This window comes from Cygnus olor, chromosome 2 (genome assembly GCF_009769625.2).
Source record: "Cygnus olor isolate bCygOlo1 chromosome 2, bCygOlo1.pri.v2, whole genome shotgun sequence".
In the NCBI taxonomy this organism is placed as follows: Eukaryota; Metazoa; Chordata; class Aves; order Anseriformes; family Anatidae; genus Cygnus; species Cygnus olor.
In genome coordinates this window covers 117,191,153-117,207,132 of record NC_049170.1, presented here as the reverse complement: position 1 = coordinate 117,207,132, position 15,980 = coordinate 117,191,153, and the positions used below count along the sequence as shown (strand labels likewise).

At 38.3% G+C, this 15,980-nt stretch overlaps 1 protein-coding gene across 1 annotated transcript; it reads left to right on the top strand.

The window, feature by feature from the left end:
• The first annotated feature begins 83 nt into the window (after positions 1 to 83).
• SNAI2 (snail family transcriptional repressor 2) lies at positions 84 to 3,731 on the top strand. Its single transcript, XM_040550355.1, has 3 exons — positions 84 to 412; positions 975 to 1,520; positions 2,459 to 3,731. The coding sequence occupies exons 1-3, from the start codon at positions 334 to 336 to the stop codon at positions 2,638 to 2,640; spliced, it is 807 nt and encodes a 268-aa protein (XP_040406289.1). The 5' UTR covers positions 84 to 333; the 3' UTR covers positions 2,641 to 3,731.
• The last annotated feature ends 12,249 nt before the right edge of the window (positions 3,732 to 15,980 follow it).

The window sequence follows — 15,980 nt, the reverse complement described above, 5'->3', positions numbered from 1 at the left end:
AGCAAACCCTCCAAGCAGGGATTGGATCCGTCCTGCGAGCAGCCCTCCCAGAAAAACAGGCTGTTTGGAAAAGTGCTTGAGAACATCCAGAAGTGATTGGAGGAGCAGAAAACCCTTCCCCCCTGCACCTGACTTGTGGGTATTTACAGCACTTTTCAAGGCGCCTCTGCACTGCCACTACACAAGCAGAGTGCATGGACGGCGCGGGGCAGACAATGCGATAGGGACCGATGTACCAGCAGTGATAGTGTGCGTGCGTGCTGCACACCAGCCAGGCACCGTTACACGAACCCGAAAGGAGGCTCTGGAAGAAGGAGAAACCCTGCATTCAAAATGCCACGCTCCTTCCTGGTCAAGAAGCATTTCAATTCATCCAAGAAGCCAAATTACAGCGAACTGGACACTCATACAGGTAACAAAATGAGATCGACGGCCGCCGCGTTGCTTCTGAGGTTGTGTTTATGGTGTGGCGGTAAAGAGGAGGGGTGGGATTGCTTTTACAGGCTTTGGAGAATGGGTTAGTTCACTGCTAGCTCTTTTATCTTTTGCTTACAATGAGGGAGTTCTGAGAAATATGGCAATGTTGCTCAGAATGAATCACGAAGTTTGCTCATCCACTTGAACTCAGTTATTAAAAGAGGATTTGGAGTTTTCCTGTTCTACATCTGTTGGAAATGGAATTGAAACTTTTATGCAGATCCTTCAGGAAGTTTCACTGCTTTAGTGTATCAGGCTGCATAGGTTTAGAAAGAGCATGCTGCCTTGAAGAGACTCTCAAACTATAATTCAAACTATAATGCTGTCTCTACACATCAGTATGTATGTATCAAATAGTATTTCCTTAGTCCTCCCTATATTGAGACGACCATACTGAGTGTTTGATTTATGCACTTTTTAATCCTACAAATGTTAATTTTGTTGCCTTCTGAAATACTTTTCAGTTCTCTAACCTTAAAATTTTCTTCTTTCTCCAGTGATTATATCCCCATACCTGTATGAAAGCTATCCAGTCCCTATCATACCACAGCCAGAGATCCTGAGCTCTGTAGCTTACAACCCCATTACTGTGTGGACTACAACCGGGCTGCTACCATCTCCACTACCCAATGACCTCTCTCCACTTTCTGGATACCCCTCATCTTTGGGAAGAGTCAGCCCACCTCCACCTTCTGACACCTCCTCCAAAGATCACAGCGGTTCGGAAAGTCCCATTAGCGATGAAGAAGAGAGAATCCAGTCAAAGCTTTCAGACCCCCATGCAATCGAAGCCGAAAAGTTTCAGTGCAGTTTATGCAACAAGACCTATTCAACTTTCTCTGGGTTGGCCAAACATAAGCAGCTGCATTGTGATGCCCAGTCTAGGAAATCGTTCAGCTGCAAGTACTGTGACAAGGAGTATGTCAGCCTGGGAGCGCTTAAGATGCACATCAGGACCCACACACTACCTTGTGTCTGCAAGATCTGTGGCAAGGCTTTCTCCAGGCCATGGCTACTTCAAGGACACATCAGAACCCACACTGGTAAGAACAACCATTACAATTGCAGGCTGTTGTTGCTATCTCATCAGAATGCCTTTCTGACTTTTTTTCCTTACAAGTAGAAAAAACAGCAGTGTTGCTTGTCTGACCTTGAAATGCATATGTGCAATTTCAAATATATCATTAAATGGGCACATTCTTCCTTTTTGGGGGCCTGGGTGAGAGGGAAGTGTAGCATGGCCTCACAACTGTGTGGCATATTCTGGCATAGATCAGCATCGCTCCTCTGATAATCCCAGGATGATTTAGCTTGTTTCCACTAGCTGAAAGTTTTGCTTTAAGGATTTTACATTAACTTTCAGGCTTTGGAAAATGCTAACTTTAAGAAGGCTTCAGCTGACTCTGAAGTAGCAAAACAGAAAGGCAATGCATGAGAGTCTAATCATTGACTCCTTAAGCAAACGGCAAGTTTTGCATGCGCTATCTCAAGTCCTTAAGAATTAGAAACACATCATCACCAAAGCATTTTTTTGTGTTGAGGCAAAAACATGATCTTCAGTATAACACTGGGTACAATGTAATGTCTGTACAGCTGTTTGCTGCTTTTCAGTCAAAGTCTTGTTCCAAGTTATTCACACAGAGCTAAGTAGAAAAGACTCCATGAAAATATCTGAAAATGCTGGGAGGAGCCCAACCTAGAAATACTGCCTGCACCTGCAGATGCAGAAGGTGTCAGCAGCTTGCCTTTGGAGACTGCGCTTAGCAGCATATTCTGAAAGCCTGAGTTCTGCAAGTACAGTCAGCAGTGCTGAAAGCTGTTATATCTGTGGCCTGACTAACTTTTTATTACACACGTTTTTTATGATAACAAATCATTTCTGTCTGCTTGTTTCCTAGGATAAAAGTGAGTTATACCTGTCCTAAACATGTACTTCTTTTTTAAAGCTTTATTGTATTTTTACTTAATGTTTCCTTTTTAGGAGAGAAGCCGTTTTCCTGTCCTCACTGCAACAGGGCTTTTGCAGACAGATCTAATCTGAGGGCTCATCTGCAGACCCACTCGGATGTGAAGAAATACCAGTGCAAAAATTGCTCCAAAACTTTCTCCAGAATGTCTCTTCTGCACAAACACGAAGAATCTGGCTGCTGTGTAGCACACTGAGTCATGCAGTCAATGTTTACCTGGACTCAATGCATTTCTCCACTCCTGTTCCAAATGATAAGTGGAAATCCAAAGGCATTTTCTTTTCTACTTTTCAGCCAAAAAATAATAAAAAAATAAAATCACCAAAAAAATAACACAAAAAAAAAAAAAGCAAGCAAAGAAACAAAATAGTGGGAGAATTTAGAATGTCAGTAGAAATGAGCTTTAAGTAGTTCTGTTCAGTCACACATTCACATTCTTAAGTGTGAACTCTGATATATGGGGAAAGACACGATGCATGACATTTCAAGTAGATCTAAAGGAAAAAGCATTATCAGCTTTCTTTAGAGATGAAGCCAAATGCATGTAGTTTTTTCTTGCTCAGAAAAGGCTGCAAAGTTACTAATACATTCCTGCCAAGCCATTTCAACCAAAGAAACAGTGTTTTAAGTGGAACTTTTGATAAAAATACTACCCAAGTGAATTTTGCTAGACACCATTTATCTCAGGTGCCTTAAAAAGTATTCCAAGTTTACCTTAGTAAATGTTTAATATTATTCATTGCTGTGTTCTTTTTTTTTTTTTAATTTTATTTTATTAAAAGTCAAGGCCTTCATTAATGATCCAAAATGCTTTAAAACTGCATAATTAAGAGAGGAAAAAGAAAACGTAAGAGAATGTAAGAAAAATTGAAAGCCACAAATTAATTGCATGTGCCTTTTTTAAAAAAATACTGTAGCTTCAAACATTCCTGGTGCATGCCTGACCATCTTTGAATATGGAATAGTTCCTCTAAACTTTAATCTTTTTTAAAAACGGGAATAAGTGCAAGAGAGGGGGCTCATGGGAGTTTGACAATTATTTTTTTAAATGCACAAAGGAAATGCAATATTTTCAGCATTACCCCTCCAAGTGCCTTTTTTATTGATGATTTTGTAAAGTATGTGGACATAATGTAAATATTTTTATTTTTATATGACCAAATGTGTTATGAATGAAAGTGAATTGTTGCCTATAGCAGCATCTATAGATAACTTGAAGAAAGTGTGAAGTGAAATTTATGGTTTTTTTTCTAGCCACTTTTTTACAATAAACATTTTTAAATAAGATTTCTGTTGTTTGTTCTAATTAAATAAAGGGACAATGTCTGGATTAGCAAGGGTATGGAATACATAAAAATGCAAGTGTCTCTACATGACAAAATGAAGATGAAAGTGAATTCTTAGTTCACAACTTTAGAAAAAATATATATTCATCTGTATTTTTCAAACATTTAGAACAGTACAGAATGGAGTCACTTATGGAGTCACTTATGGAGTCACTACTTTAAAACACTTCTACCTTTTTGTTACTTATAACGGTATGACCACATTGTGAAATATATTTTATCAAAAGTATTAAAAAAAAAAATCTTGCATTTTAACAGTTTAAAGAATGCTATTAGAGCAGCCTTATTACAGTACTTTTCCTGAGACACTAACATTAGAAAATTTGGGCCGTATTAAAAGTTCATTAAAGTCATTAGAGCCTTACAGGATTTCAGCAGCATTTGCATGATGCTTCTTTAAAGTAATGTTTAAGTCACAAGATGATATACTTTACATGGTCATTTCGGAAATAGGAAAAGTTATTTTGCTAAAGTATCTTGCATATCAGAACTGTCAAGTGAATGTATTATGACTGTATAACAGCTAGTATATCACAGAAAATAATTACTCAGTAATAAAGATCAGAAATATTTTTCTTCTGATGATTTTACTAAGGAATTCAAGTTCTGAACTACATAAAAGCATTACAACTTAAGCAAATCATGTCTCATTATTACTGACTAGTGTAAAACAACAGCATTTTCAACTTTTAACCATGCATATAGCTAGAAAACAAATAAACACTAGTTGGCGTCCAATCTCAAGAGCACTATGTCTACACTATGTTATTAGCAGAAGCACAAGATAACAAAACCAGAATTCCAACCAATAAATGAGAAGACTACAGCAGAACATACACAAGTTTCAGATTTATTGACAAAGAGCACATTTCTAAAAAAAAGAAAAAAAAAAGTTACAGATGATACCTGCATTGAGTCTCCTCCTGTGGAGACCCTCCAAGGAGTGCTTCTGCAGGACTGCATTGGAAGAACTTAGGCACTAAGTGCATGACAGAAGTTTTGCAACATTTTTCCATGGGAAAGACTGTACTGAAAAAAACATCTCAAATGAAGCTTTTCATATTCTCCAAGCATATTCTGACAAAATCTCAGCGTTATAAGAACAATTCTGTAGGAGTTTTTTGTTTGTTTGTTTGTTTTGGTTTTGTTTTTTTTTTTCAGGAAATAACTAGAGAGTTCAAGAAAGATAGTATTAGTGGAAATTTGCAAGGTAACTTTTTAAAATGAACATATGAAGGAATCAAATACCTTTGAAAAGTTTCATGTGGTTACTCTATTGATTTGCACTTCCATGTTATTCACTTTGAAGTTCATAGGCTCCAGCAGCTCTTTGTGCAGCTTTCTCTTCCCAGAGTGAAGTTTACCAGTGTATAAGTAAAGCTGTGGCAATCAACAGCTATTTGTACTGTCAAAGTTCTAGATTTGCTTTCCTGTGACTATTTACCTCATGTTATAAAGGCTTTTCCATTGTTTTAATTCACACTTTAAATTCTGTACACCCATAGTAAATGAAATAGCATAAGAACTTGACTTCTTGAATGAATGGAAATGCTGCTGTTGTCCTTAAGGGAAATCAGATGAAAACTTCATCAAAATACAGTATGCTAAACCAAACACAAGTGGAACTGGTCTGATTTGGAGATGACAATTAAGATATGCTACTTTGCATGCCTGTAACACCTGTACTCGTAAAACACAAAGATGGGAAAGGCTAGAAGCTCTTCTGGCTCATCTCTCTAATTGAAACAGAGTGCTCTATCAAAGATTTCTAGCTCTCTGTCCAGTTGCAGCATAAACTTCCCAAGCAGCTGAATTTCACTGCTTTTCCTGTGAGACTGCTTTGTATTTGCTGTCAGGACATTTTTCCAAAACATTTTCCATTAACAGTTTTACCTCATTACTCTAGAAATGCCCTTCTGTACCTGCACAAGCTATTTATCAATGTAAATTGAATTTTGCTCTGAGCAGCTGGCTGATGAATCCTTTGACTTTTTCAAAACATGACTGAAAAGCTCCCTTCCTGGTGAATTTACTCACTGAATCCCTTTGACCATAGCTACATTTCTTGCGAGACCTGATTCTATTAACCGCATAATCAAATTTTCAAACCTTTATAAGGAAAATGTGCTCCCCACACTCCTAATATCTTCACCACTCTTTTCTGAACTCAATTCTGACTTTTGATTTTCAACATCACTGTTAGACATAATACTTTTAAGTGAAAACTTAAGCTATCAAAAGGCCATTCTCTCCACTGAAGGTACCATCATGATAGCAACCTGTATGTGATGTGATTCGTATCTTCTTTAAAACTTTCACTAATGAGTTGTTTAAAATCAGTAGATCCTGGAAAGGGACTTTTCATTGGAGCTTACTCAAACTACTCTAAATACATACCTGCTTGGTTATATGATGGCCCATCATAGGGAATGAAGGATCATTCATTTAGTATGTTCTGGCAATTTACTTTCACCTCCTGAGTGTATTTTCAGTGTGTGGAGGAGAGCTGAACCACCAGAGCACAAGCACAATTACATGTTGAATTACATGTTGAATATGTGAATTTCTCAAGGCTGAAGGCAATAATTGAGGTTTTCTCTTCCCTAGCTTCCATTTGTGTGTGTTTTTCACCTCAGAAGCTGCAGTAGGAAGCAATATGTGCACGAAAGGAAGACAGAACAAAGTATATGTTTATGCTCAAAGCACTACAATTATCCTACCAACTAATATGAAGTTCAGAAAAGCATCTTATGCACTCACCAAAGGGTTAAAATGAGTGCCTCTCAGAGTAAGGCACCATGAAATCTGTCATCTGTATTATTACTCTCTTATTTGGATTATTATAGTTGCTGTTATCTTTAAACAAGCTCAGGGCCTATTACTCTAAGCTCCATAAAATCACATAAGAAGCACCCTAAGGATCCCACAATTTCAATTAAAAAAGGAAGGACAATAGGAAACCTGGTAATTTAATTCTGATGTCTTGTTCTCCGGCTGTTTTCCCATGGAAAAAAAAAAAAAAAGTCAATATTTCATCTTATGTTACAATGTTTTGACTTTTGAATAAGGAATTTTCAATGCTAAACTTTTTTTTTTTTTAATATATAATAAGATGCTGGTATTTACTAGCTGTCCTAGACATTTGATTTTTTCTTTTTTTTTTTTTTTTAAGTAGGTATTTTGACAGTTAAAATATATAAATTGTAATTCCTGTTCACAGAAATGTAGAGTGGAATGTGAGAAGCACAATCGAACCTGCATATATTGTAATATCAAATGGTGGCTTCAAGAAATGAGAACAGACTGAGTGCAAGTGAAATCTGAGAATTGCAGAAAGGTTGAGGTGGGAAGGCACTGATGGAGATTGTCTAGTCCAACCCACTGCTCAAAGCAGGGTCAGTAGAACATTTTACCCATGTGTCCAGCTGGATTTTGAGTATCTCCAAGAATGAAGACTATAACTTCTCTGGGCAACATATGCCCATGTTCAATCACCCTTTCGGTAAAAAAGTTTTTAAATGTTTAAGTGGAATTCCCTGTATTTCAGATGGTGCCTGTTACCTCTTGTCCTGTCACTGGGCACCACTAAGAGTCTGGCTCAGTCTTCTTTATTCCCTCTTATCAGATATTTACACACATTTATAAGATCCCCCCTGAGCCTTTGCTTAAGCTGTCTCAGCCACTCTCATATGAAAGGAACTCTAGTCCCGTAATTATTTTTGAGGTCCTTCAGTGAACTCACTCCAGTATGTCTCTGTCATGTACTAGTGAGCCCCCATCTGGACTGGGCACTGCAGATGGACCTCACCACTGCTGAGTAGAGGTGGAAATAGCACTCACTTTCTCTCAGTTTCTGTTGGCATGGAGGCATAAAGGTTGTGGCAACCATACGAACTATAACATTAGATCACAACTTGTACAAAAAAAAAAAAAAAAAAAAAAGCTTGCTTTCTCTATTCCTTCTTTCCCAGAATTTGAATTCTTTCCTAATCTCTACAAAGTCTTCAGGAACTTTGAAGGGTGTGGAGGGTGGAACAGTGCTTTGTTGGGAGAGGGAAGGCTGCCCTGTCCTGTGGCAGATTGCAGCACAAGTACCTCAGGTGAATACAGGTTTATGCCAGGAATGCATATCTTGTTGCAGAGGCATATATATCCTCTTTGGGACACTGTATGAAAGCGTCTCAAAGTCTTAGAAACGTGTTAAGGAAGTCTTTGAGGCCATGGTGCAGCCTATTTACATCCTTGCACTGTTGTTCCTTCTGAGGGACACATAGCCAAACCAGGCTAGAGAATAAAAAAGAGAATAAATAACAAATGCGTGGTGGTGGTGTTCTACTTGTTCAGCATTTTAGTCACCTTTAGTCCTCTTCAGTATTTCAGGAATACCATCCAAACCAACATTTTTTTTTCTATTTTTGTATTTTGTATTTTTGTATTTTTTCTTCTTCTGGTTCACTCAGCATTTTGGATTAAAAAAAAAAAAAAGGGGGAAATGCTCCTTAATGGCCTCCCTTCTCATATTTACCCCATGTCTCAGTAAGACAAAAGTTATTGTAACTTGCAATTTTGCCCTCCAGTTGTTTTCTATTACATCTGTCTCCCCTCTCCCTGTTGACTGGGCATTGAATATACCCTGTCTCTTGTCTTTGTTCCTTTCTGTTTTATATGCATCACCAGAAGTTTGTCCAGTATTTATGCTAGGTAGCCTGGAGGTGGGTGAGGATCATAGTTTGGCAGTCCTTGCCGAAAGGGAATTAAATCCCCTTTTCGCCTTTTAAATTTTCCTTTTTTAAATCTGTCATTTATTTTGTTCAAAGAAGACACAGAAAATAGAACAATCACGGGAATGCCAGCTCAAATTTACATGGCCTCTGTCATCTTTTAGTAGCCTTCGTCCTGTAAGTTTGGAGAGCAGCAGTGGTACATGAAGATATCCATATGTTGCCTTCATATAGGTGGACATGCAGCCAACCAGACTGCACATTCAAAATACAAATCATTTCACTGCAATCCTAATTTGGATAGGCTAAAGAACAACCCACAGATAGATCCCTCATTTTGTCTCTGGTAGAGTAATCCTTCAATTAAAAAGGTGCGCTTAAATGCAAGCACAGGAGTGTTTTCTAGCAGGACAAAACTCGTGGAAGTAAATGAAGAGTGTTCTTTAAGCTGAATGTCCATTCACTGGGCATAGGAAGGATCACTACGCTTCAAACGTGGATCAGAATATTTTCGTAGTAGTTAAGCTTTATATTACTTATATGATATAAAGCAGACCTTTTTGTATAGCCAAAGAAGACTACAGAAAGCCATTCCATACCTTACCAAGCCTCTCCATTCTCCCTACTTCCCATGTTTTTGCCTCTTTTGTTACTGCTTTCTCTGCCTCACGTAGGAGTCATCTCCCAGATGAGGCTGACATTGGATCAGAGTCAGTGGATCTTTTAATACTTGATAGATGCAGGCATTGCCACTCCCTCTAACCAGACATAAATGTGGGTCTAAACAATAAATACATGTCATGTGCTGGGCCTTCAAATGACATCCATCAAATGGCAAGAGCTCCTGACCATCACCTTTTCATATCTTCTTCAAAGGCATGACCTGGGATCACAGGAGCTTGGTTCTAACAAGTCCTTCACAGAGAACAGCCTGCATCTCACTAAGTCCTGTGGGTTCTCAGCACCTGCTGAACATCACAGTGCGAAGTCACAGACATCTGTTAAGTTGCTAATAAGAAGCAGTTAAAAGTATAAAGTTGCACTACAATTAGCTCAGATTTTGCACATGTACCTAAACCAAAGTAAATTCCTTTGAATGTAACCTGCCCTCTCATGTGCGCTGGCAGATTATCCACAGCTGACAATGAATAAAGAGTTAGAAGAATGAGAACTGACAATTATTAAGTAACTACAGCAAAAATTGAATGAATGATAATCAACAATATAAAGTCATAATGTTATGCATAAGACTAATAAAAGTCTCCTTCATTTCTGCAGAAGCTACATCATATTCAGCATTAAATCTTTTTTTTTTCTCCTCCCCCACCCCCTTTTTTAGATGTTATAAAAGAGATATTTTGGAAGACAGTTCACCAAGATTTATACCAGAGTGTTCCCTATTCATCCGTAATACATGAAACTGGGCCAGGTTGTTATGTCCTGGGGAAATTAAAAAAAGAACCTTGTGACTCGTGATAGACATTTTGGTGGTGTTTGTGAAACAATTTGGCACCTCAGTCCAGTTCATAACTAGCTCTAACTGGACAAGGTCCACACTCAAAACCAGTCAGGATTTTTTGACAGCCATGTCTTACTGACAGAAAATCACATTTTTAGGGAAATGGCTTTCTGTTTCTGGGTAATTTCAAGAAATTGCTCCACTCCTTTTCTGTGTCCCCTTTTTTCCTAATATTAGCAGACCAGTGGTTTAGAGGTCACAGCAGGGGGCCATGACCGAGGGCAGGTTCTGAATATTTGAACCCAAACACTCTGTCCTAAGAAGATTCACTATGCTGCCTTGGCAGGACAACATGGGTTCTGGGAACAAAAAAGAGGTCTTAAAGATTGTTAAAATGTCAGCCTTCGTGGAGCAGGATGGAGTGGGGGGGGGGGGGGGGGGGGGGGAAGGGGTGCATAGTATTTAATAGGTATTTACAGGCAGTAAATATCAATTACAAATTACCTTCCAGGTCAGTCTTCTGTAACAGGAGAATCTCAGTGCTGTTTAGCTTTGAGAGGAGATTTTGGCTCCAGCTAGCACTGCAGCAGATAAATCAGGTAAGTCAGATTGCTATTCTTATTGACACAAAATAGAGCAGTAACGAAGGACATAGTAGGGGGGGGGTTATTATTATACAAATAAAAACTATGAAAACAGGAAAATCCAGAGTCATATAAAACTATGTATATGTAAAACACATAGAATTAAATGCACAGAATTAATACTGGAAAAATATTTTAAGAAAAAACACAGCTACAACTCTACCTTTTTTTTTGTTTGTTTGTTTTTAACTAAAACATTTAACTAAAAATGTTCCCATCATTTACCAACTTTTTAAACCAGGGTTATTGATATTTTTCACTCAGAGCATTCTTTAACAATTTGGTGGGGAAAAAAAAAAAAAGTATTCTTGTTGTCTACCAACTTTGCTCTGATCCCAGAAGGCACTGCCAAGAACTGAGTTATTATGAAAATTATGAAAATGTGCTCTTCCTGGTTTTTATGTCTATGTCTGTCATTTTGGTGGTAAAAATTCTAAGCATAGGCTATCCTGGGATTGCCCAATACTGTGATTTTCTCCCAGCGAACTTTCTGTTTGCCACCATCAGAAACAGTATTTCATATCTATCAGGACATTTGCTAATAGAAAGGTCAATTTTCAATAAACCTTTGCTGTAGTACAATCCCATGTACATCACATGCATCATTTGTTTCAGTTTGCAGGGTTAAGGAGGAAGTAGAGCCAGGACTCTGTAAGCCTGGCATATTGTTCTTCCTAAAACACTGACCTGCTTGGAGTTCTATGGGTCCCTTCTCAAGGCAGATTTTTTTAAAATTTTTTCTTGCTGTGTAATCATCCAGGTTGGAGAGGAATCAGAATCATTTGTAATGAGCTCTTACATTTCCCAGCTTTGCTGAAGGTTGTATGTCAGGTTGCTGTGCTAACAAAAACAAGGTTGCAATTCTGAGTTTCTATGGTAAGTTTTGAAGGTGTTATTTTAACATTTTTCTCCATGCTTTTTCCTATGTAATTGGAGGAAAAATGTAACTTATTTACTTATTATTTAGGCTGAGTTCAAGTGATTTTTGAAAACTTAATTCCTCACAAATTTTCTGATAATTGCAGACATGATATTAAATCTGAGCTCCCATATGTTTGAGAAGCTTTTTCTATTCATCTTTGGTAAATGCCTTTTCATCTTGTTTATATCTGCCTATTTTAAACACAAAGTAAAAATTTCATGAAAGGTTTCTTGAATACAGCTTGAAATTTTGGGGTCTTCTCCTTGTGCTTTGAGATCTCATATCCAAGAGGGGAAACAGTGCACATGAAAAGCTTGCTGTTGTATGTTGACTCTGTAAGCAGAAGTGTCACAGTGTATTTGCTTCTTAGGTCAATAATAGAGAAGAAGTTCTCTTATGTAGCACTCCCAAAAACACAAAAAGCTGGCATCTTGCATGTGATTTTGGTCTCCCACTATAAACAGGAAATAGCTTTTAGGTCTTTTAGTCCAGATTAATTTTCTCTTCCTCCTGATACTTTGTTCCTTCTGACATCTGAAGTTTTGTTGTGGTTCCTCATAAAGGAAGTTGTTTTCTGAGAAAGATCTTAGAATTTATTATTATATGTGGGTTTTAGGGGCCCACACCTGAAGTTTAAGATATATATTACCTACACAGATGCACAATGCAGCCAAGTATCCATGCAATTCTTCATTTGGAAAGGAGGAAGTAATATTTTGAAGAGATGCCATGTAAAGTCAAACCATGCATTTGCATTGCTCCTCCACTGATAGATTATGACCAAGTCAAAAGAACAGGGTGTCAAAGAACAGGACTGTCTTCTCTTTTGAAAAAGAACCATCTCTTGTGAACATTAATGCTCACTACATGGGAAGAGGTTGTCCTTTAGTCTTCTCCTGTTCATTTACGTCCTTATAGTGGTGCCTAGTGTGCTGCCAGGATCCTCTATGCTCTGGTGCAGCTGGGAAGAAAGGAGGCAAGTATTCAGCCGGGTATCCAAAGACCAGCCTTCTCTACAAGAAACTTCATGGATTTAACTGTGCAGCACATTCTCCTAGAATGCATGCAAATCATACTGACAACATGTGCTTTGCAGCAGAAGTTCTACTGGTTCCCCAGGCACAAGAGCACTTGTAGGCCAATAAAGCTGCAACCAGACTTTAGCTTTGTCAGTACAGAAGTGCCGTAAGAAAACAAATAAATAAAGGGGATGGATGACATGACATGACACTAGCACTACACTCTCGGCATAAGTTTCTGACATAGACCTGATCTGAGTCTCAAGACAGTGCTGCTTGCATACCTTCTTCCTCTCAGGATTGTGCCTGAAGTATAGCCTGGACATTAATGCTTAGGTGACAGGATTTTGAGGTGACATGTGAAGGGTAGAAGGGATGGAAAATTGTATGCATGGTGGCAGAAGAAGAGTTGAAACCACTTCTTCTCACTGTGAGACTACAGCAAACATATTTGTGTTAATCGGTTTGCTTTCATTTTATATTCTTCCTGCCTGTTTTTAGTGAGAATGAATAATGTCCATGTCTCATAACACCTCCGTAATAGTTCAGCAGGATCGCTGTGACCTTATCAGGTTGGACCAGGATTGATTAGCTGCAGATTTCGATATATGAAACTCGGCAGACAGGCCAGGCTTGCAGAGTTTGTACTACTGCAGTTTCTGTTGAGGAACGTAAAGTGATCATTTCTGTTGCTCTTTGAAGAGAAAAGTAATAAATTGATGGAAATTGGAAATGGAAAATTGAAGTGAAATAGTGAAATGCATTTTATTTTAATTAAACCACCTGATTTAGTTTTTGGAAATAGATATGTTGCTCTTTTTTTGTTTTGTTTTGTTTTGTTTTAAAGCCATTTGAACCTCCTATCTGCTTATGCCAAAGATGAACCTTTCCAGGTGATCAGAAATGTAGGCTTCTTAACTGATGTGAATGGCAGCCTTCCTGTTTTAAATTCCAAGTTGTAAAAAGAGTTGCACTGCCAATCAGCCAGCAACTGGTGCTGCACTGGCCTTTCTAGAAAAACAAACAATGGGTAATAAATGACTTTATGGTAGGATTGAATTTAAAACAAAAAAATCCTTATCAGTACAATATGTTTTCTGGTCCACTAAAACTCTTCTGTTTTAATCTATTCCAGCTATGTTACATTTCCCATTTATAAAATTACAAGTCCTTCTAAACACATGTATGTATGTATGCATATATACATACAACTGTATAGACTTGAATATATAGAAGCACTTTCTGTACTTACACAAAGATAGAATTAGAGCAAAATGGCACCCTAAATGATACTATTTCTTTGAGCAGTACTATTAATACATGGGACATTCCCGTCCTCCTTTCTACTCTGAAATCTCAATTTTTATTAAAAAAAAAAAAAGTCTGTTGTTCCTACAGTTACCTTCCCACCCATCCCCCCCCCCCCAAAAAAAAAAAAAAAAGAAAATAGAAAAAAAAAAATTTAAAGTAACCAAATGAAACCAATACACTTCTAGTTACTTTCAAGGAGCCAAGCAACATAGTGCAAAGACCAGTCTCAGGGATGCACAGTTCAAGTGGTATATTGGCTCTTCTTCACTCAGAGAGGTTTCAATGGGGACAGTCCCCAAGGAGATGATAACTGTTAGCAGAGGAACTAGTTCTCTGGCTGACCAAAGCGTGGAAGGAAAGTGTGGGAGAACACTCTAGTGAAGATCTTTACTATTTATTGACCGGAATTTTACTTTGTTGTTGTAAGCAGCATGAGTGAAAGTAAAAAAGATAACAAAACAGCTTAGAAGGTACAAATGGAGTGCAGGAGTTAAATTGCATGCAGAGAGCCTTTCAAAGCTAACAGGTACACCTGAAACCCAACTGTATGTTAGCTGCATGCAACAAATATATGGAGTCTGTTGGATCCTACTGGATCACATTCATAAAAGTATAGAAAAATGGGAATGGCATCTATTAGGAAGATTTCTGAGATTCTCAGAATGGAATAACTGGAAAAATCTGATTGCTTCCACTCTCCCTTTCCATTCAGTTCCTGCCTTTGTACCACATAAAAAGTATGGCACAATGAACCAGCCCATAGACTGTCTTCCAGAGCCAATAAACCAATACACTGAAGGCTGGCTAACAGACCTAAAGGGAATGCACTGTATTAATTTACTCAGACATGTTTTTCTACAGTTTGCAACATCTGCAAAGGAGACTCAATCACATAGTTCTCAGAGTAGTCAAGAAATCTTCTTTATGCTTATGCAATATAGGCAGTTGGTGTTCTTTACTCAGACTTTTCTCTGACTCTGTATAGGTAGCACTTCAGTATAATGTTTCTGTGTAGGTGCACACACCATGCACCTGTGTTATCCCTTTTTTTCCAGCAGAAATTATTTTGGTACACAACTGAGGTTTTTGATTTGGATTTCTCTTGTATGTTCAGCAATCCCATCAGAGCAAAAATAAAGAGACTGGTATCTTCCTGTGTACATGTATGTATCAGTTATGCTTGGTCAGGGAATTTGATGTATTCAGGAAACACTGGTCTTACCAGGTGTGAGCAATACAGCTGTACAGAGCACTCACAGCATCACATCAGACCTACTGCATAAACACAAACTCTTGATCTGCACCTCAGTGAGAACTCAGATGCATCTCCAAATTTTTACATTTTCTATACTTTCAGAAGCCTTCTGGAATATCAAGGAGAATATACCAATCTTACTCCTACACAGATGCTCTGAAAATCTGAGAAAACTGCATGTGCCAGACAGCACAGTGGAGAATTGCACCTGTTAAGGCAGATAAGGGTGAAAGATAAGACTGCCTACATATGCAAAGGATATGCAGCACAAATCCAACTCTACTTTTTCTATGCCTCACCCCAGGAGCTACAGATTATAACCTTTCACCTTGTACTGCACACAGTCAGTGCTCAGCTCGCAAACGTAGAGCTAGTTTTATGCTGGAGTTTTCAAAGAGCGTGGTTCCAGTGAATAGACAGTCTTCTCTTTTTTGGCTCCCCACTAAGTAATGCCTGCAAAATACGTCAGACAAATGTTGGAAAGGTCAGGGGCCAATGGCTGACAGGAAAGCTGGTTCTCATGGCTCTATCCACAGGATAGGGTGGGTGCATTTCCCAGTGTGGCCCACGGTCCTGGTCTCTTGGTGCACATCTGGTTACATTCTCACTGTGTTTCAGGGCAAAACCTCGGGGAGAAACCTCACTTTCCTTTGGAGGGAAGCTAGGGCATATGAGCAAGGTACATTTCAGTAGGTTCCCTATCCTCAAGTAGGGAACAACTAGAGCTGTAATGTGTGAATCTGCTCCAGAGACTAGTTAGAACTATTATATCTCATTTTTTTAACATTATATATACTTTCCATTGACCGAAGGTCAAAAACATTTCTATCAAGAAGGTGCATTCCACAGGCAGCATGGA